Raw genomic sequence first — 23,878 nt, 5'->3', positions numbered from 1 at the left:
AAATTTTACTGATTAATTGATACTACTATACTCGCTATCTAGTTAGCATTAGCATTAGCAGAGGCATATGATGCAAGAAAGCAAGCTTATTCAGCATCAGCCAAAAAAAAAAAAAAACACCACTTCCATTTCACCCTTCCGTTCGTTCGAAATACCTGTCCAGTTGAGCTTTAAATTTGTTTAGGCTATCAACTTCAACAACAAGTGATGGAAGTCGATAGTTTTCTGTTAAACCTTATGCTAATTAGATCAGTGCACACATATCATATAACAATGGTGGCAAGTTACAAACGGTTGCAAGTTATGAACGGTTAAATATTTATCAAGTCATCAAATGAACACATTGTAGGGATAGTGGAGATGGCTTTATTCAGACATCAAAGCATGCAGAGTTTGAACTTGGAGAGTACATTGTGTATGGAAAGGACAGACAGGACAGGAGGGATAGAGGGTTTTGCTGTTAATTAAGAATCATATTAAATCTTAGACAGTACATCCAGTTGTCATGACTGGCCAGTGCAATGTTGAGTCATAAGCACTGGGAAAATGAAAATGAGAGTAGGAGTGTATTATAGAACTAATGACTGTGATGAGTATAACAAACAGCTATACAGAGAAATAGAATTCGCTAGTAAATCAGAATGGCTGTTAATGGGAGATTTTAACTTCTTAGATATTGACTGGAACTTGTGAATTGGTCACTCACACACTAGCAAGTCTGGATTTATTGCACGACCGTTTTCTACAACAGCATGTTAGAAAGGCAACAAGGGGAAGTGGTATTCATGATCTGATTATAATATTTATATATATAATAATCATATATATATATATATATATATATATATATATATATATATATATATGTGATCGTTATTAGCAGCAATTCTCCATGCATTAAGAATCTGTAGATAAAAGACCCGCTGTCTGACAGTGAACACAGTGTACTAATATGGGATATGTTTAAAGACATACAAGGAGGTATCAAAAGGTTCATACCCTGACCAAGATAAAACATCAGTAAGAAAATGCCGTTTTTAATATAAGTTGTATTCAATAACTAACATGTGAAATTTCATTCCCAAAGGTGATCCTACACCAGAGGTGGAGCCCAGAATCTGAGGAAGGATGCTATGGTTGACAAAGTGCAGTATCGAACAGTGATCAAGTTGCTGCATTTGCAGGGTAAGAAAGTTCAGGAAATTGATGAAGAAATGAAAGCTGTGTATGGTCAGAATTTTCCATCCTATGACACTGTAAAAAAGTGGAAATGGGTTCCAGTGTGGTTGTACAAGTGTCTTTGATGAGCCAAAAGAGGGAAGGCCACCAGCATCCATAGACAGTGAAATGGTTGCAAAGGTTGAGCAGCTGGTGCTTAGTGACAGACATGTGACAAATCATTTCATTGCAAATTCAGAGTGAAGTAGTTATGGGTCTGCCCACAGCATTTTACATGACCATCTGCATATGTCTAAGAAGCACAGTCAAATGGAATGTTCTTGCCACCTGTTGGATTTGTGTAATACAGATGTTGAGAACTTTTTGGTGCCTCCGTAGCCAAGTGGGCAGAAGCAGCAGTGCGTAGCACACACTTCTTGATCAGACCGGGGTTCGAGCCCGTGACCACCAAATACGAAGGATGTGGAAGGTCAGGGAATGACCACCGCATATCCCCAGCCCGGATAAAGGGTGAGGGTTGGCGTCAAGAAGAGCATCCGGCCGTAAAAATTTCATGCCAAAACAATAAAAACGCTGACCTCATATATAAAATGGGAAAAGGCGAGGACAAAAAAAAAAAGATGTTGAGTACTTTTTTGATCAGTTGGTGATGAATGTTGGGTGTACCAGTCCAGAGACTAAAGACATGTTGATTCGTCTCAGGAAGTCATCAATGAAGTGGAATCGTAATTTCAGGCTGAAAATGCAGACTGCTATGATCAAGACGTCAAACAACTGATCCAAAGATGGGATAAATGTGTTACTATATATATCGAAAGTGCATAGAAACGGATTAAAGTTCCTGTGAAGTTTCAGACTTTTTAATAAAAGTCTGAAATAAAAGTGGGTATTAAAAAGTTACAAACTTTTTAATACCCACCTCGACTACTGTCAATGGTACAGGGAAGGGCTTTTGCTTTCATAAGGTATAACTACAGTGATCTCAAACAATTTTTAAATACTGTGCAGTGTGACTAACTGATGAAGTTACCAGCAGCAAATTCTGAATGGAAAGTATTCAAGGAAGTAATGGTCAAAGCTTTTCACAAATTAAATTAAATTGACATACTATTATAGACATAGAAATAGACATATATATAACTGAATATATGAAATATATATGGACAAATATATAATTGAAATAGGCATACTGTTCAAGGTTTATATTTAAATGGATGTCACATGAACTGATGAGACTTGTGGCAGGGAAGAAAAATGCATGGGATGCATATAAAGTATTAGGTGATATAGGTGATACACAAGCGTATGCTAAATACAAACTAGTCTGAAATCAAAGAAGATTAGGCAAGCTAAGAATCTCAGTCTCATATTATTAATAATTATTGGAGTGGATGGGCAGATAATGTGGAAAGTTTTTTTTTTTTTTTTTTTGATGCAAAAAAAAAAAAAGCTTGCTTTCTTGCATCATATTTTACTAATACTAATACTTCTTACTGATTGCATCTGATTTATGGATTTAATTCTTGACAGCAAGCTTAACTTATTAGCATTATCATTAGTAGAGGCATTTGATGCAAGAAAGCAAGCTTATGCAGCATCAGCCAAAAAAAAAAAATAAAAAAATAAAAATAAATAAATAAAAAATAACCACTTCCACTTCACCCTTCTGTTTGTTCGAAATACCTGTCAAGCTGAGCCTTAAACTTATTTAGGCTATCAACTTCCACGACAAGGGATAGAAGTCTATTCCAGCAACCAAGCACCTGCTGGCTAAAGGCAAATTTCCTCACGTCTATCCTACATCTATCTTTCCTCAATTTGAATTTATGCCCTCTCAGGTGATTATTCTGAGCAAGAAGAAGAATCCCATCAGCATTGAGCATGCTCAAACCATTCAAGGCTTTATACACCTCTATCAGATCACCTCGCCGGTGCCTAGTCTCCAGACACTGTAATTTACAAAACGTAAGCCTTTCTTCGTAAGAGCATCCCTTTGTTCCATTCACTAATCTTGTTGCCCTTCTTTGTACTCGTTCCAGCATCTCTACATCCTTCCTGAAATGAGGCCTCCAGACCTGTATACAGTACTCTAGGTGCGGTCTGATCATTGCCTTATACAAGGGAATAATCACCACCTTATCCATGCTAGAAAAATTCCTATATATCATTCACAATACACCATGAGCTACTCTTGCAGCCCGTCTGCACTGCTCAGAAAACTTCATATCTGCCTGCACAACCACCCCCAGGTCCCTTTCATTCTCTACCACTGTCAGTGTAGTACCACAGAGTTGATAGGTTGCTCTGGGGTTGCTGTTTCCCATATGTAGTACTTTACATTTGTCAATGTTAAACTTCATTTGCCACATCTCAGCCCATCTGCTCAACCTTTCCAGATCCTGTTGCAGTAGCATAGTGTCAGTAGTGTCCTTGACAACCCTGCCAACCTTCATATCATCTGCAAACTTGGACATTAAGCTTGATATACCATCATCAATATCATTTATAAATACAGAAAACAATAGGCCGACCGGGCTAGCCGAGTGGGTAAAGTACCTGCCCGGCAACCGAAAGGTTGCGGGTTCGATTTCCGCCTCGGGCTTGGATCAAAGTACTGCAAAAACCTTGGGAGGTGCAATATGGCCACAGAAGCCGATGCGCCAACAACTACCAAATCAAAAAAAAAAAAAAAAAAAAAAAAAACAATAATGGACCCAATACTGAACCCTGAGGGACTCCACTAATAACATTAGTCCACGATGAGCAGTGTCCATTTATTCCCACTCTCTGTCTTCTCCCCCTCAACCACCCCTTTATCCATAGCAGCAATTTGCCTCCAATTCCACACTGCTGCAATTTGTGCAGCAGTCTTCCATGTGCAACAGTATCAAAAGCCTTTCTAAGATCCAACCCCAGGGGCTCACATCTGGTGAGTATGGGCTTGGCAAACCAGGGTCCTGAGCTGGATATCATCATTCTTCTCTTTCTTGGTGATTCCTCTCTCTCTCTCTCTCTCTCTCTCTCTCTCTCTCTCTCAGGGTAACTCGGGAATTTTTTTTTTTTGGCTGGTGCAGCGTAAGCCTCAGGCTTCCTTGCACCATATGGCTAATAATAATAATAATAAAGTATATAATATCAAAGTTATTCCCTGCATCCAATTCTTTTGTGACTGCATTGTAGTATCCAATCAAATCGGTCAGGCAAGACTTCCCCTTAACAAAACCATGCTGTGTCTGAGCTATAACTGAAGTCTTGTCTAGATGATCCTGCAGTGCTTCTTTAACCAGTGCCTCCATTAATTTTCCAGGAACAGAAGTTAACTAACAGGTCTATAATTACTTGTGTCACCCTTTGATCCTCCTTTGTGAATTGGGGTCACATTTGCACATCTCCAATCCATGGGTACTTCCCCTGAGTCCAAGGAAGCTCCTCATAATTATGGCTAAGGTTTTGCTTACTTCCTTTGCTGCTTCCTTTAATATAACTGGATAGATCCCATCCACCCCAGGTGCCTTTCTTGTATTTATCTTCAACAATTTCTCCTCCACTTTACTCTCAGTTATTACAAGATTCTCTAGCTTACTGCCAGAGATGAATACACCTCTGGCATTGCCCTCGCTGAATAACTCCTCATGTGTGAATGTCGATGCAAAATATTCATTCAGTTTGTTAGCTACCTGAGCAGGATCATCAACAGTTGACCCATCAATATCAAGTGGACCAATGTGATTCATCCCCTTCCTTCTAGAGTTTACACAAGTAAAGAACTCTTTGCTATTTTTCTTTGCATCCCTTGCCAAAGATTTCTCGTAATCTGCCTTCGCCTGCCTAACCTCCTTTGTAACTTGGTTACAGATCAACTTGTATCTATCATAGGCTTCTGTGTCACGTGTTAATTTGTATGTATCGCATGCATTTTTCTTCTCTGCCATATGTCTCATTAGTTCATCTGACATCCACTTAGGCCTATACCTGGAACAATATTTTTTAGTTGGTATGTAAAGCCTAGTAGCTTCCAAGATAAGTTCTTTGAATGCTTCCCATTTTGAATTTGCTGTTGGTAACATCATCAGTTGGTCCCACTGTATAGAATTTAAATACTGTCTCAGTCCATCGTAGTCACCTTTACGAAAGCAATAACCCTTCGTTTACCCCTAATGGTAGTTACCTCTTTGAGTAAATCCCACTTCAGCACACTGTGATCACTGCCACCTAGTGGTTCATTTACCTGCAGATAATCAAATCAAGAGTATTACTCCCTCTAGTTGCCTCCTGAACATGCTGATGTAGAAAACAATCATCCAATAAATCCACAAAAGCCTTGCTAGTGTGTGATTGACCAACCCCCAAATTCTAGTCAATATCTGGGAAATTAAAATCTCCCATTATAAGACCCTCTGATTTACTGGCCCACTCTATTTCCCCGTACAGTTCCTTATTATACTCATCGGAGTCATTAGGCCTATAGCACACTCCTACTCTCAATTTTGATCTCCCAATGCTTATGTCACACCAAACTGGCTTGACACTGCACTGTCCAGCAATGTCGACTGGCTTCACTTCCTTGGATTTTATGTATTTCTTAACTAATAGCATAACCCCCTCCTCCCTTCCTATCCTGTCTATCCTTTCTGTAGATATTGTACTCCCCAACTTCCAGTTCTGCATTCCTTATGTCTCTGTGACACCACGTCTCTGAAATCCCCACAATATCTGCCTTTGATGTTTTGAGCAATACCTCAGATTCATCAAATTTATTTACTAAACTCCTAGCATTGGTGTACACGCAAGTATACATGCACCTGTTCTTTTTCTTAGCTACCCTAACACAACCTATGTGTTTATTTGTACCCCAATGATTCCCAGCAGTCTCTGAAATATCCTGCATCTTATTTTCCAGGCTGTGGCTCATTCCAATAGAAGCAGCGCATGAATCACTTTCACCTCTGCCAGTGGATACTGTTAATCTATTAGTCCTTGTATCCAAGGACTAATAGATTAACAGTTAGCCCCCAAATCTAGCAGTTTTCCGACCCACCTAACACTGCCTCGATAGCATCAGCAAACATTCTTTCACCCTTTCTATTTAAGTGTATCCCATCCCTGTAGAAGCAGTCTCTTCTCTTAATAAGTACAGACCAGGCTGAAAAACATTATACCCCTTGAGCCTTGCACAATCTTTCCAGGGCCGAATTGATCGACAGGGCTGTCATCATATACTCCCTCCTATCGTGTCTGGGGAGAATTGCAGACACTTTCAAATTCAACCCTAATTCACGGCTTTTTTTCAACAGTGACCTGTACTTGTTAAGTAATTCCACCGGTCTCCTACTCTTAATATCATTAGCGCCAACATGTACAACTATATCATCTTTCGTGCCCTTAAAAGATGATATCCGCTCTACAACGTCATCAACCTTTGTCCCTGGCAGACATACCCTGGTCCTGTTCCACCTATCCTTTTTACAAAGCATGTTTCCCGTTTCCCTGAAGATAGTCACCAACAACTACTAGTTCCTTTGGGACTATTGCATTCTGCCTTGGGGTCTGCCGCTGTGTTGCGTGATGACAAAGTGCAAGCTCTGGCATTGGTGTGAACAGCTGAGAGCTTGATGGGCCCCTCGCTTTCAATCCTCCGAGGGCATCCACCCTGTCCTTCAAGCTCTCATATAGGCCCATAACAATGCTGAGTTGTCGCCTGATTTCCTTACACTCCTTGCATCGCGCACACAAAGACATCCCCCCATGGCAGTATAATGTTTCTTACCTGACTGCTCCACAAACATTAAGCAAGTAGTGCATTTTAATAGGCTGTGATTCAGAGGGCAACTGCCCCCCTCAGTTCTCCCCTGAGCCACAGCATTCCCATTAGCCTGAGCCTTTTGTTTTGCTGCTCTGGTCAGAGTCATGATTTCGATTTAATTTCAATAAAATTTCAATTTCAGTACAAAATTAAAACCCTAAACTTATATCTCAACACAGTTATAACGATATATTTATGTTTCAGTATCAAGTGTTATCTACGAAATCCCTTTATATAACTTCCGTATCAAGTTAAGTATTAATTATTTATTTTTTACTAATTATTTATGTTACGTAACCCAAGTCGTTATATGTATAGTTAAAAGTACAATTTAATTGACAATGAAGTTCAACAAGATTAATTATCTGATTAATTGACAATATTATGTACTATACTATACTATATTAAGCTTATGCTATCTATTTCGAGATATTTTGTATCGCGTTACAATGGCGGCAATTACGAACGGTAAACACGTGGATTTGATACCTTTTCCGATACTAAGTAATACCTACAAAATCTCTATCTAAGTTACTTTAATCTAAGTATTGTAAATAAAAATATAAAACTACTCTAGAAAATAACTTAATATGCCAATTTAAGCTAATAAAACAGAAAATAAATCAGAAAAATCTTCTCTGTTCTAGGAGCGGCAAAAATGTATGTCCGCACAGGATACTCTCGTACTCTCAATACTCTCATTCAATACATTTTAGTTAAACTAAAATGTATTGAACACACTCCAAGTAATGCCACGATCTCTGCCATGATCTGTGTTAGAGATAGTGTTGCCTTCCTTCATATTGATCCCTAATTAGACCTCATCTTGATTGTTGTACTTTCATAGAACAGGAAAACGTTTGTGATATCAGAAATATTATAACATGTGGCACTATACTGAAGGTAGTAGAAAATTAAAGAAACTTGGTAATTGAGCTGTTGTTGTTGTTGTAGGTTTTAGGAGCATCAGCAGCTAAGGCCATATTGTTCTGCATATATGAACAAATATATAATTGAAATAGACATACTGTTCAAGATTTAGATTTAAATGGATGTCACATGAACTGATGAGACTTGTGGCAGGGAAGAAAAATGCATGGGATGCATATAAAGTATTAGGTGATATAGGTGATACACAAGCGTATGCTAAATATAAACTAGTCTGAAATCAAAGAAGATTGGGGGAGTCTGAGGGGGAGAAGGGGAGTCTGAGGACGAGGGTTGCCTGTGCGGACGTGCCTTTCTGCCGCTCTTGGAACAGAGAAGTTTTTTCTGATTTATTTTCTGCTTTATTAGTTTAAATTGACATATTAACTTATTTTCTAGAGTAGCTTTATATTCCTATTTACGGTACTTAAGTTTAAAATAACTTATATAGAGATTTTGTAGGTATTACTTAGTATCGGTAAGGGTATCAAATCCACGTGTTTACCGATCGTAAATAGCCGCCGTTGCTACGCGAAAATTAATCAGTAAAATCTATTAATCTTGTTGAACTTCATTGGCAATTAAATTGTACTTTTAACTATACATATAACCACTTAGGTTACGTAATATAAATATTTAGTAAAAATAAATAATTAATACATAACTTGATACGGAAGTTATATAAAGGGATTTCGTAGATAACACTCTTTACTGAAACAAATATTTCGTACATAACACTCGTAGATTTCGTAGATAACACTCGTTACTGAAACATAAATATTTCGTAGATAACACTCGTTACTGAAACAAATATTTCGTGGATAACACTCGTAGATTTCGTAGATAACACTCGTTACTGAAACATAAATATAGCATTATAACTGTGTTGGGATACAAGTTTAGGATTTAATTTTGTACTGAAATTGAAATTTTTATTGAAAGTAAATCGAAATCATGACTCAAACCAGAGCAGCAAAGCAAAAGGCTCAAGTTAATGGGAATGCTGTGGTTCAGAGGAGAACAGAGGGTGGCAGTTGCCCTCTGAATCACAGCCTTTTAAGATGCACTATTTGCTTGATGTTTGCGGAGCAGTCAGGTATGGGACATGATACTGCCATGGGGGATGGCTTTGTATGTGCGCGATGCAAGCAGTGTAAGGAAATCAGACGTCAACTCAGCATTGTTATGGGCCTATATGAGAGCTTGAAGGACAGGGTGGATGCCCACGAAGGATTACAAGTGAGGGGCCCATCAAGCTTTCAGCTGCCCACACCAATGCCAGAGCTTGCACTTGGTCATCGCGCAACACAGCGGCAGCCCCCAAGGCAGAATGCGCTGGTCCCAAAGGAACTAGTAGTTGTTGGTGACTCTATTGTCAGGGAAACGGGAAACATACTTTGTAAAAAGGATAGGTGGAACAGGACCAGGGTAGGTCTGCCAGGGGCAAAGGTTAATGACGTTGTAGAGCGGATATCATCTTTTAAGGGCACAAAAGGTGATATAGTTGTACACGTTGGCACTAATGATATTAAGAGTAGGAGACCGGCAGAATTACTTAACAAGTACAGGTCACTGATGAAAAAAAGCCGTGAATTAGGGTTGAATTTGAGTGTCTGCAATTGTGCCCAGACATGATAGGAGGGAGTATATGATGAGAGCCCTGTCGATCGATTCGGCCCTAGAAAGATTGTGCAGGGCTCAAAGGGTAGAATTTTTTTCAGCCTGGTCTATACTTGTTAACAGGAGAGACTGCTTCTACAGGGATGGGATACACTTAAATAGAAAGGGTGCAAGAATGTTTGCTGATGCTATTGAGGCAGTGTTAGGAGGGTCGGAAAACTGCTAGATTGGGGGGATACAAGGACTAATAGATTAACAGTAGCCACTGGCAGAGGAGAAAGTGATTCTTGCACTGCTTCTATTGGATTGAGCAGCAGCCTGGAAAATAAGATGCAGGATATTTCAGAGACTGATGGGAACCATTGGGGTACAAGAAAACACATGGGTTGTGTTAGGGTGGCTAAGAGAAAGAGCAGGTGCATGTATACTTGCGTGTACACCAATGCTAGGAGTCTAGTAAATAAATTTGATGAATTTGAGGTATTGCTCAAAACATCAAAGGCAGATATTGTTGGGATTTCAGAGATGTGGTGTCACACAGAAATAAGGAATGCAGAACTGGAATTTGGAGAGTACAATGTCTACAGAAAGGATAGACAGGATTACAAAGGGAGGAGGGGTTACGCTATTAGTTAAGAAACACATAAAATCCAAGGAAGTGAAGCCAGTTGACATCACTGGACAGTGCAGTGTCGAGTCAGTTTGGTGTGACATAAGCATTGGGAGATCAAAATTGAGAGTAGGAGTGTGCTTTGATGAGTATATCTGATGAGTATAATAAGAAACTGTACAGAGAAATAGAGTGGGCCAGTAAATCAGAGAGTCTTATTATGGGAGATTTTAATTTCCCAGATATTGACTGGAATTTGGGAGCTGGTCACTCACACACTAGCAAGGCTTTGGTGGATTTATTGCATGATTGTTTTCTACATCAGCATGTTCGGGAGGCAACTAGAGGGAGTAATACTCTTGATTTTATTATCAGTAGTGATTCTTCATGCATTAAGAATCTACAGATAAATGAACCACAAGGTGGCAGTGATCACAGTGTTCTGAAGTGGGATTTACTCAAAGAGGTAACTACCATTAGGGCTAAAGGGAAGGGGTATTGCTTTCGTAAAGGCAACTATGGTGGACCGAGACAGCATTTAAATTCTATACAGTGGGGATCAACTGATGATGTTACCAACAGCAAATTCAAAATGGGAAGCATTCAAAGAACTTATCTTGGTAGCTACTAGGCTTTACATACCAACTAAGAAATATTGTTCAAGGTTTAGGCCTAAATGGATTTCAGATGAACTAATGAGGCATATGGCAGAGAAGAAAAATGCATGGGATGCATACAAATTAACACGTGACACAGAAGCCCATGATAGATACAAGTTGATCTGTAACCAAGTTACGATGGAGGTCAGGCAGGCGAAGGCAGTTCACGAGAAATCCTTGGCAAAGGATGCGAAGAAAAACAGCAAAGAGTTCTTTACTTATGTAAACTCTAGAAGGAAGGGGATGAATCAGATTGGTCCACTTGATATCGGTGAGTCAACTGCTGATGATCCTGCTCAGGTAGCTAACAAACAAAATGAATATTTTGCATTGACATTCACACGTGAGGAGTTATTCAGCGAGGGGAATGCCAGAGGTGTATTCAACTCTGGCAGTTAGCTAGAGAATCTTGTAATAACTGAGAGTAAAGTGGACTAGAAAATGTTGAAGATAAACACAAGAAAGGCACCTGGGGTGGATGGAATCTCTCCAGTTATATTAAAGGAGGCAGCAATGGAAGTAATCAAACCCTTAGCCATAATTATGAGAGCTTCCTTGGACTCAGGGGAGGTACCCATGGACTGAAGATGTGCAAATGTGACCCCAATTCACAAAGGAGGATCAAAGGCTGACACAAGTAATTATAGACCTGTGAGTTTAACTTCTGTTCCCGGAAAATTAATGGAGGCACTGGTTAAAGAAGCACTGCAGGATCATCTAGACAAGACTTCAGTTATAGCTCAGACACAGCATGGTTTTGTTAAGGGGAAGTCTTGCCTGACCAATTTGATTGGATACTATGATGCAGTCACAAAAGAACTGGATGCAGGGAATAACTTTGATATTATATACTTGGATCTTAGAAAGGCTTTTGATACTGTTGCACATGGAAGACTGCTGCACAAATTGGAGCAGTGTGGCATTGGAGGCAAATTGCTGCTATGGATAAAGGGGTGGTTGAGGGGGAGAAGACAGAGAGTGGTAATCAATGGACACTGCTCATCGTGGACTAATGTTATTAGTGGAGTCCTTAAGGGTTCAGTATTGAGTCCTTTATTGTTTTCTGTATTTATAAATGATATTGATGATGGTATATCAAGCTTAATGTCCAAGTTTGCAGACGATACAAAGGTTGGCAGGGTTCTCAAGGACACTACTGACACTATGCTGCTGCAACAGGATCTGGAAAGGTTGAGCAGATGGGCTGAGAGATGGCAAATGAAGTTTAACATTGACAAATGTAAAGTACTACATATGGGAAACAGCAACCCCAGAGCAACGTATCAACTCTGTGGTACTACACTGACAGTGGTAGAGAATGAAAGGGACCTGGGGGTGGTTGTGCAGGCAAATATGAAGTTCTCTGAGCAGTGCAGACGGGCTGCAAGAGTAGCTCATGGTGTATTGTCAATGATATATAGGAATTTTTCTAGCAGGGATAAGGAGGTGATTATTCCCTTGTATAAGGCAATGGTCAGGCCACACCTAGAGTACTTTATACAGGTCTGGAGGCCTCATTTCAAGAAGGATGTAGAGCTGCTGGGACGAGTACAGAGAAGGGCAACAAGACTAGTGAATGGAACAAAGGGGTGCTCTTACGAAGAAAGGCTTAAGTTTTGCGAATTACAGTGTCTGGAGACTAGGCAGCAGCAAGGTGATCTGATAGAGGTGTACAAAGCCTTGAATGGTTTGAGCATGCTCAATGCTGATGGGATTCTTCCTCTTGCTCAGAATAATCATCTGAGAGGGCATAAATTCAAATTGAGGAAAGACAGATGTAGGATAGACATGCGGAAATTTGCCTTTAGCCAGCGGGTGGTTGGTTGGTGGAACAGACTTCCATCCCTTGTCGTGGAAGTTGATAGCCTAAATAAGTTTAAGGCTCGGCTGGACAGGTATTTCGAACGAACAGAGGTGTGAAGTTGAAGTGGTTATTTTTTATTTATTTATTTTACTTTAATTTTTTTGGCTGATGCTGCATAAGCTTGTTTTCTTGCATCAAATGCCTTTACTAATGCTAATTAGGCAAACTAAAAATCTCAGTCTCATATTATTAATAATTATTGGAGTGGATGGGCAGGTAATGTGGAAATGTATGTGGAAAAAAATGTATCTGTAAATTGAGTGTTTTCTGTTCAATTTTCTGTTCGCTGGACCAAAAAACCCAAGTTTCCATGAGAAAAACCATGCTACCCTCACCTGAGACCATCTAACTCAGCGACGTGACAAATCCCCATAAAAATTCCTCATGTCATCAATGGGACTTGAACTCAGGTCTTTTCCACCTGTGCGGATGTTGATGATCCTACCAACTGTGCTACCCACAAGAGGGGTAATTGTGCAGTCTGATATGACGTTCTCTGAGCAGTGCATACAGGCTGCCAGGACAGCTTATAGGGTTTTGTCAATGATATACAGGAATTTTGCTAGCAGGGATAAGAAGCTGATTATGGTGATTATCCCTTTGTATAAGGCCATGGTTAGGCTGTGTCTTAAGTGCTATATATACATGTCTGGAGGCCTAATTTTAGGAAGTATGTAGGTATGTTGGAAAGTGTGCTGATAAAGGCAACAGGATTATTGAAGGGGGAAGGGGGCTCTTACCAAGAAAGGCTTCATTTCTGAAAATTGCAGCATCTGGAGACTGGGAAATTGGAGATCTGATTGCAGTGTTTAATGCCTTGAATGGATTGAGTAAGCTCTCTGTTGATGGCATTCTTTTCCTGTTGCTGAGAGAACACACATGAGGGGCCATAAATTCAAATTGGAAAGGATGGTTGCAGGATAGATGTGTAGAAGTTTGCCTTCAGCCAGCAGGTGGTTGATTGTTGGAGTAAACTTCTATATGCTGCTATGGAAGTGGGTAGTTTGAATAAATTCAGAGAACTAGACAAATTCTTGGAGGGGATGGATGGGTAAGATGGTAGTTCTTCCCTCTTTTGGCAAAAGCCAAAAGAGAGAGAAAAAAAACAGCACTGTGTCCATCTGTCCACTGTGAATCAGTGGACAGATGGATACAATGAAGACAATAGGCCCTTATGCATATAAATAGGCAAATATGGCTAAAAATATACTTTCCATTATAACAGTAAAAGTGATATTTTACTGTTTATAAGCACCTCTGCCCCCATACAGCTGTCCTGGGGTGTGAACTGAAAATGAATTTATTTATTTCAGAAAGGAGTCTGCTACAATACCTGAGAAAGCCAAGAAACGACTAGCAGGAGATTTTTTAAGAGACAGAGAAGTGTTTGTTCAGCAGCAGCCTTCACTGTGGAAAATGATGTATATGATGTGGAGTGCACCAGTTACAAAATTCTGGACTTTTCAGGTATAAATATCATTAATGGAAAGAGAGAGAGAGAGAGAGAGAGAGAGAGAGAGAGAGAGAATCAGAATATATATATTAATCTTAATACAATATTACTTTTGGGGGTATTATATTTTTATTTCAATTTATATACTGTACTTTATATGTTTTACTGCTCTGGTGCAGTGGCTACATCATTTGCCACTAATTTGAAAAGGTCTTAGGTCGAATGTTCTCAGCTGTGACATAAGGAACTTACTGATGACTTTTCAAGCAGTTCCAAGTTAGCTAGTATCAGGCAGAGGCGCAGATTATTAATCCTGGAATTTTTTTTTGATTGATTTTCCTCCGACAAACATAAACTTATGACACATAATGTGTTGTTGAAGCCTTCATCACCTGAATTTTCCTTGCTACTAATTAAAAATCAACTGAGATTATAGAACTTTGTTACATAATTCAGTTGTCTGATTTGAATCTAATCTGTAGATAAAAGCCGTGAATTAGGGTTGAATTTGAAAGTGTCTGCAATTCTGCCCAGACATGATAGGAGGGGGTATATGACAAGAGCTTTGTCGATCAATTCGGCTCTGGAAAGATTGTGCAAGGCTCAAGGGGTAGAATTTTTTTCTGCCTAGTCTGCACTTGTTAACCGGAGAGACTGCTTCTACAAGGATGGGATACGCTTAAATAGAAAGGGTGCAAGAATATTTCCTAATGCTATCGAGGCAGTGTTAGGTAGGTCGGAAAAACTGCTAGCTTGGGGGATACAAGGACTAATAGATTAACAGTAGCCACTGGCAGAGGTGAAAGAGATTCTTGCAATGCTTCTATTGGAATGAGCAGAAGCCTGGAAAACCAGATGCAGGATGTTTCAGAGACTGCTGGGAGTCATTGCGGTACAAGTAAACACACGGGTTGTGTTAGAGTAGCTAAGAATAGAAACAGGTGCATGTATACTTGCATGTACACCAAAGCCAGGAGTTTGATAAATAAATTTGATGAATCTGAGGTATTGCTCAAAGCATCAACGGCGGATATTGTTATGATATTAGAGACGTGGTGTCACACAGATATAAGGAATGCAGAACTGGAATTTGGGGAGTACAATGTCTACAGAAAGGATAGACAGGATAGGAAGGGAGGAGGAGTTATAAAATCCAAGGAAGTGAAGCCAGTCGACATCGTTGGACAGTGCAGTGTCGAGTCAGTTTGGTGTGACATAAGCATTGGGAGATCAAAATTGAGAGTAGGAGTGTGCTATAGGCCTAATGACTCTGATGAGTATAATAAGAAAATGTACAGGGAAATAGAGTGGGCCAGTAAATCAGAGAGTCTTATAATGGGGGATTTTAATTTCCCAGATATTGACTGGAATTTGTGGATTGGTCACTCACACACTAGCAAGGATTTTGTGGAATTATTGGATGATTGTTTTCTACGTCAGCATGTTTGGGAGTCAACTAGAGGGAGTAATATACGTGATTTGATTATCAGTAGTGATTCTTCACATTAAGAATCTGCAGATAAAGGAACCACTAGGTGGCAGTGATCGCAGTGTGCTGAAGTGGGATTTACTCAAAAAGGTAACTACCATCAGGGGTAAAGGGAAGGGTTATTGCTTTCATAAAGGCAACTATGATGGTCTGAGACAGTATTTAAATTCTATACAGTGGGACCAACTGATGATGTTACCAACAGCTAATTCAATGGAAACATTCAAAGAACTTATCTTGGAAGCTACTAGGCTTTATATACAAACTAAGAAATATTGTTCATGGTTTAGGCCTAAGTGGATGTCAGATGAACTAATGAGACACATGGCAAAGAAGAAAAATGCGTGGGATACATATAAATTGATGCATGACACAGAAGCCTATGATAGATATAAGCTGGTCTGTAACAAAGCCACAAAGGAGGTTAGGCAGGCAAAGGCAGATTATGAGAAATCTTTGGTAAAGGATGCAAAGGAAAACAGCAAAGAGTTCTTTACTTATGTAAACTCTAGAAGGGAGGCGATGAATCAGTTTGGTCCACTTGATATCGATGGCTCAACTGTTGATGATCCTGCTCAGGTAGGTAACAAACTAAATGAATATTTTGCATCGACATTCACACATGAGGAGTTATTCAGCGAGGGGAATGCCAGAGGTGTATTCAACTGTGGCAGTAAGCTAGATATCTTGTAATAACTGAGAGTAAAGTGGAGGATAAATTGTTGAAGATAAACACAAGAAAGGCACCTTGGGTGGATGGGATCTATCCAGTTATATTAAAGGAGGCAGCAAAGGAAGTAAGCAAACCCTTAGCCATAATTATGAGAGCTTGCTTGGACTCAGGGGAGGTACCCATAGACTGGAGATGTGCAAATGTGACCCCAATTCACAAAGGAGGATCAAAGGCTGACACAAGTAATTATAGACCTGTGAGTTTAACTTCTGTTCCAGGGAAATTAATGGAGGCCTGGTTAAAGAAGCGCTGCAGGATCATCTAGACAAGACTTCAGTTTTGTTAAGGGGAAGTATCCAATCAAATTGGTCTTGCCTGACCAATTTGATTGGATACTACAATGCAGTCACAAAAGAGCTGGATGCAGGGAATAACTTTGATATTATATACTTGGATCTTAGAAAGGCTTTTGATACTGTTGCACATAGAAGACTGCTGCACAAATTGGAGCAGTGTGGCATTGGAGGCAAATTGCTGCTATGGATAAAGGGGTGGTTGAGGGGGAGAAGACAGAGAGTGGTAATCAATGGACACTGCTCATCATGGACTAATGTTATTCGTGAAGTCCCTCAGGGTTCAGTGTTCGGTCCATTATTGTTTTCTGTATTTATAAATAATATTGATAATGGTATATCAAGCTTAATGTCCAAGTTTGCAGATGATACAAAGATTGGTAGGGTAGTTAAGGACACTACTGACACTATGCTGCTGCAACAGGATCTGGAAAGGTTGAGCAGATGGGCTGAGAGGTGGCAAATGAAGTTTAACATTGACAAATATAAAATAATACATATTTACATTTGTCAATGCTATATATGGGAAACAGCAACCCGAGAGCAACGTATCAACTCTGTGGTACTACACTGACAGTCGTAGAGAATGAAAAGGACCTGGGGGTAATTGTGCAGGCAGATATGAAGTTCTCTGAGCAGTGCAGATGGGCTGCAAGAGTAGCTCATGGTGTCTTGTCAGTGATATACAGGAATGTTTCTAGCAGGGATAAGGAGGTGATTATTCCCTTATATAAGGCCACACCATGAGTACTGTATACAGGTCTGGAGGCCTCATTTCAAGAAGGATGTAAAGCTGCTGGAACGAGTACAGAGAAGGGCAGCAAGATTAGTGAATGGAAGAAAGGGTTGCTCTTATGAAGAAAGGCTAAAGTTTTGCAAATTACAGTCTGGAGACTAGGCACAACCGAGGTGATCTGATAGAGGTGTATAAAGCCTTGAATGGTTTGAGCATGCTCAATGCTGATGGGATTCTTCCTCTTTCTCAGAATAATCACCTGAGAGGACATAAATTCAAATTGAGGAAAGACAGATGTAGGATAGATGTGTGGAAATCTGCCTTTAGCCAGCGGGTAGTTGGTTGGTGGAACAGACTTCCATCCCTTGTTGTGGAATTTGATAGCCTAAATAAATTTATGGCTCAGCTGGATAGGTATGTCGAACGAACAGAGTTATGAAATGGAATTTTTTTTTTTTTTTTTTTCTTTGGCTGATGCCACATAAGCTTGCTTTCTTGCATCATATGCCTCTACTAATGCTAATACACAGATTAAACTTCTGTTGGCCCATTTTCCTGAATCATTGCAGTGATTGGTAAAGAAAAGATAAACTAGAAATATAGCTGAAGTAATAGAGATGTCCACACAAAAATACTGTTGAAATTGGGATGGCTGAAGCTTATCAGATGTAAAGAATGACATAGGACTTTTTAGACATAGTGTTGAGGATCAAGCAGCACCAATGGTTTCCCACAACTCTTCAATCAGTTCTCTTGTGTTGAATACAGTTCCTGCAAAGAGCAGTGTGCGATGTGTGGTTATGTCATGTAGATTAGTATCCTGTTGTTCATCTGAACAGGGGCCTGTGGAGACCACCAACCCCTAGTTTCCATCCATTGCGCATATGGGAGCTGATCCAGGAAGTGTGGAATCAATACTCCAGCTAGGTTAACCCTAGTGATAGCTGTGCTTCCAGGGAGGGTCAGGAAAACAACAAACAAAAAAAAAATGTAAGGGAGCATAGGGAGTAGATAAGAGAAGTTCGCAGATGAAAGGATAGGTGAACAACAGGGAAGAATGTTCACCTGGACATTAAGGAAGATAAAATGTGTCGAACACATGCCTAGGAGGAAGGAGTCACAGGGAGAAGGGGTCCCTATGAGGATGTCAATTGGCACCAATGTCCAATGGCTGGAGAATATCTCACATTGGTAAGTATCACTGTCAGCATAAGTGATCCATTGGATGTCATAGATTATGAGTAAGTTGAGGGCAACATTTATGGTGAGAGTTTCAGGGCATGGCAGCAGTGATGTGCAAGTTGTTCTAAAAATTTATCCTTCTGCACTTGAACACAGCTTGTGTGAATAAAGTTAAGTCATGGTAGTAATGTTCTTCTATGAAGTATAAATGTTTGTGGTTTCTAGGGTTGTCTTTTATGGTAGCAACAAGGCAGTTTCTGTAGTCATCATAGGTAGGACCGTGATATATAACCTGCACCTAGTCCTCAGGAATACCACAATGGCAGAGGGGTTGTTAGCAATACCCAGAGTGGTCAGCTTCTGGTTGAACGAGCCATGGCCAGTTTGTAAGAAAGTGATGTATAAACTTGGGAAAAATCAGGAAGGAGGCTTTGGACTTGTGATGTTGACCCTTGGAATAAACTTTTTAGTGATGGCCCCTTTGCTAGTTGCATCCCATTGCTCTTGCCATAGATGGTAGATGTCTTCAGTCAATCTTATGTGTTCTTGCTTTTGGTCATTAGTGAGGTCAAGTGTAATTCCAGAGAACTCAGCAAGCAAATTTTTATTTAGGTGCAAGAAGAGGCTGTGTCTGGTGGCTTCAAGATGAAGCAGAAGGAAGCCATCAAGGAATTGGAGGGCTGGCATGCTAATAGTACAGCTCTTGTTGTACTTAGGAGGATTGTTCTCTGAATGGACTCATTTCTTTTTGTTATATGTGCTAGTGCTGCCCTAATGCACTAGACACTGGTACCATAGCAAATTATAGGTATGAAAATGACCTTGTGTATAGTTGCCAATGTGCTGGGCTTTAGGCCCCAGTCTGCTCAACAAATGCAAGTGATCATTGCTGCGAATTTTCTGATTTTAGAGGCTAGGTAGTTAAGATGGGAGATAAATGTTAACTTCATGTCCAGAATAATTCCAAGATACTTGATTTCTTGTGACATGTTGAAGGCCCCAGACATCAAGGTTGTCCAGCAACCTTGATGTCTGGGGCCTTCTTAGACTGAAAATGCCCTTCAGAAGAATAGACTTTGTTTTATCACCAGTGATAACCAATCTGTGTATGAGGCCCAGTGGTGAAGTTTATTGAGAATAGTATTTGTACAGATTTCTAATTCTGTTCTTGTGTTTTTATGGAGGATGAGGCCAGGTTGTCTGCAAAAAAAGCCAAGGCTTCTGCATGCCCAAGATTCATTTCAAGAAACTTATCCAGAACAGGGGACCAGAAAAATGGTCCAAAGATTGAGCCCTGAGGACAACACCAGGTAACAGACCTGTTGATTTGCTGAAACTTGGTTGTCACCACAAAAATTAGCATTAGTAGTGGTATATGATGCAAGAAAGCAAGCCTTATAAGGCATTAACCAAAAAAAAACTTCCCATTTCACCTATCCATTCACCGCAAAAGTTTGTCCATTTCTTCCTTGAATCTATTTAAGCTATCAACTTCCACAATGACAGATGGAAGTTTGTTATAGCAATCAACTGCTTACTGGCTAAAGGCAAATTTCTGCACATCTATTTTGCAACTGTCTTTTCTCACTTTGAGTTTAAGTCCCCTCAAGTGCATAATCTGAGCAAGAGGAAGAATCCCATCAGCATTGAGCTTGCTCAAACCATTCAAAGCCTTGTACACCTCATTCAGATCACCTTGCAGGTGTCTAGCCTCCAGAAGCTGCAATTTACAGAACATAAGCATTTCTTGGTAAGAGCAACCCTTTGTTCCTCTCGCCAATTTCATTGCATTGCCATTCCATCCTTCCTAAAACGAGGCCTCCAAACCTGTATGCGGTACTCAAGGTGTACCCTGACCATCGCCTTATAAAAAGAGATAATCACCTCCTTATCCCTACTAGCAAAATTCCTGTATATCATTGACAAGACCCCATGACTTTCTCCGGCAGCCTTTCTGCACTGATCTGAAAACTTCATATCTGACTGAACAATTATCCCAGGTGTTTTTCATTCTCCACTACCCCGAGTGTAATACCGCACAGTTGGTATGTTAATCTGGGTTACTGCTACCCATGTGGAGTACTTTGTATTTGTCAACATTAAACTTCAGTTGCCATCCCTCTGCCCAACTTCCCAACTTTTCTAGATCCTGTTGCAGCAGCATACCATCATTACTGTCATTAACAACCTTTCCAACCTTTGTATCATCTGCAAACTTGGACATTAAGCCTGATATACTTTCATCAATATCATTGATAAATATAGAAAACAATAATGGTCCCAGCACCAAACCCTGATTCAGATAGCATTTAATATATTTGATTAGGTTTGCAGGAACTCTACATGGTGGAGTAGGCTGGTCCACCAAAGCAGGTTGAAGGCACCAGTGAGGTCAACAGCAATGGAAATGGCAAGAGAGTACTTTTCTAGGGAACTGTGGCCTTAGTGATGAGTTGGTGGATAGCTTCCTCAGTGGAGGAGCCTAGCTTAAAGCCATAATGATGAGAGGAGGAAAAGTTAGCTTCAGCATAATAGGTGTTTAGCCTGTAATAGTAATCGTGGTATGTGCTGCAAGAAAGCAAGCGTATGAACTTATGTAGCATCAGCCAGAAAAAAAAAAAAAAAAAAAAATTCACACAACCATTCCCTCTAAATGTTTGTCCAGTTCCTCCGTAAATTTATTTAACCTATCAACTTCCATAACAACAGATGGAAGTTTGTTCCAGCAATTAACCACCCGCTGGCTAATTTCCACACTAAAGGCAAATTTCCACACATCTATTCTACTCTTCAATTTGAATTTATGCCCCCTTAGGTTCATAATCTGAACAAGTGAAAAAATCCCATCAGAATTCAGCGTGCTCAACCCATTCAAGGCCTTATACACCTCGGTCAGATCACCTCGCAGATGCCTAGTCTCAAGCTGCTGCAATTTGCAGAACTTAAGCCTCTCTTCCTTCATTCTCTCACCAATCTTGTTGCCCTAATCTGTACACTCTCAAGCAAATCTACATCCTTCCTAAGATGAGGCCTCCAGACCTGTACACAGTACTCAAGGCATGGCCTGACCATTGCCTTATACAGAGGGACAATCACCTCCTTTTCCCTGCTAGCAAAATTCCTGTATATCATTGAAAAAACCCCATGACCTGCTCTGGCAGCCTGTCTGCATTGCTCAGAAAACTTCATATCTGACTGCACAATTACTCCCAGATCTTTTTCATCTTCTAATGAAGATGAAAAAGCTTGGCAAGGACAGGAAGAAGGACAGGAATCTAGGCTTCTGTGATTTAGGCTGCTCATGTGGCTTTTCCTGACTTTTTACTATAATTTTATGTTTGAAAACTTCATAAGTTGGTGAAGGAGAGCCAGTGGACAAATAATTGTTGGAAACTGCAAGACAGAGTATAAGGATTCAAATTTTTTGAAAACTTGCAGAATGTCTGATCCCAGAGCCTTCTTGTCCTTTATCTTCTCAATGGCTGTGTTAAGTTCTTCCATGCTAAAGAGTTGTTTTAAGTCATCTGTGTGGTACTTATCGTTACTCTGGCATATTAATGCTTGGACGTCTGAGTTTGGTTGATTATTTGTAGGGATTAGGACATCAAGCATGTTAACCACTGATTCCATGTCAAGATTCCATTTGGGATGATTGTGGAAGTTTATTAGTAACAGTGCACTATACAAGACCTCAGGTGTTTAAATTTACCGTTATTGAAACCAAATTTTTTTGAGAGGCCTTTTTTTCATGGCTGATTAAAGCAGTATGGTTGTTTCTAAGGGCTCTATAGCCCTCGCATGATGCATTGTCTAGCCACATTAACAGTCTTCGTAAATTATTCTTTGCTCCTTTTCTCTACACTCTTAGCCAAAGACTCCCTGTAATCTGCCTTAACTTGCCTAACCCATTCAATTTGTGTTGAGTTTCACTTTATGCAGACTAGTGTATACTTACTGTAGGTTTTCATATCCTCTGATAGTTTCTACTCATCCAGTGCATTTTCTTCTTTGCCTCTAGCCCCATAAGTTCATCTGGCATCCATTTAAGTCTGAACTTTGAAAATTATTTCTTACTTGGTATAAAAAGCTTAGTAGCTTCTGATTACTTCCTGAATTCTTCCCATTTAGAATTTTCAGTTGGCTAGTTCTCCCTGAAAAGAATTTAAGAACTGTCTAAGAACACTGTAGTTGAATTTAAAAAAGCAAAAATCCCGTCCTCTTGACAGTAATTATACAAAGAAATAAAGTTTTCCATTTATGCTCTGTGACAACCACACAGTAGTTCAGAGGAGTTCACAATATACAGAATATTACAAGAATATTTTACCATATTTAGTAGTCACAAGGTTGAATCATGGTCACTGAAATCATTTTTGTACCCTTTAACTTTGACCACTTGGCTACATAGGCCATTTCTTTAAGTATATCCCACAGCAGTATATTATGATCACTGCCACCTACTGGTTCCTTTATATGGATATTCTTAATGCATGATGAGCTGCTGCTGATAATCAGATCAAGGTTATTGCTTTTTCTTGTTTTCTGCAACAAGAAAAAGCAATAACCTTGTGCTTTTACAGAAAACAGCCATCCAGTAAATCCAGAGAAGTTGTGCTACTTTTGAGTGACCATCTTTCAAGTTCCAGTCAGTATCTGTAAAGTTGAAATCCCACATTAATAAGACATTCTGATTTACTGGCCCCTTCTATTTGTCTGTATAATTATTCTTTATAGTCATCACTGTCATTTGGCCTATAAGATACTTCTACTCTCATTTTCATTTTCCCAATGTTTATGTCACACTAAAGTGATTTAAATTACACTAGCCACCCACTTCATCTGGGTTTACCACCTTAGATTCTGTGTGCTTCTTAACCAAGAGCATAATTCCTCTTCCCCCTCTGTCCTCTTAGTCCTTTCTGTATGCACAATTTATTTACCATAATCAAATTCTGCATCCCCTATATCTGAATAGGGATGGAGCATTTGTACAGATATGCTTTCTTGTGCACTAATACTTCAACCTTGTCAAATTTATTTATTATATTATTTAGCATTAGTGTACAAGGAGGAGTGTGTATACCTCGTTTCATTCTTCGTAACTGTAACACAGGTCATGTATTTGCTTCTCCCATGGAGCAAATTATTCTTCTGTCATATTTGCTTAATACCAGCTGGCCTTGTAATCTTCCACATGTTGCTTTTCAATAAAAGCAGCACAAGAATCATTTTCACCTTTTCTTGTGCGTGCCATTAAACTATTATTAGTATTAGCAGTATCATAAGATATAAGAAGTCAAGTGTATAAAGCACCAGCAAAAAAAAAAAAA

General features: G+C 39.7%; 1 protein-coding gene across 1 annotated transcript in view; it reads left to right on the top strand.

Moving 5' to 3' along the window:
• LOC150089487 (transient receptor potential cation channel subfamily M member-like 2) overlaps positions 1 to 23,878 on the top strand; it is a 933,932-nt gene that overhangs the window by 495,384 nt on the left and 414,670 nt on the right. Inside the window, exon 15 of the mRNA XM_090390003.1 lies at positions 13,976 to 14,129. Within this exon, the coding sequence (XP_090246129.1) occupies positions 13,976 to 14,129 (154 nt within the window). The remainder of the gene's footprint in view (positions 1 to 13,975; positions 14,130 to 23,878) is intronic.

The sequence above is a fragment of the Mastigoproctus giganteus genome, chromosome 2 (assembly GCF_048544385.1).
Source record: "Mastigoproctus giganteus isolate SK-2022 chromosome 2, ASM4854438v1, whole genome shotgun sequence".
In the NCBI taxonomy this organism is placed as follows: Eukaryota; Metazoa; Arthropoda; class Arachnida; order Uropygi; family Thelyphonidae; genus Mastigoproctus; species Mastigoproctus giganteus.
Note: the sequence above shows the minus strand (reverse complement) of the source record. Positions and strands in the feature narration are given on the sequence as shown.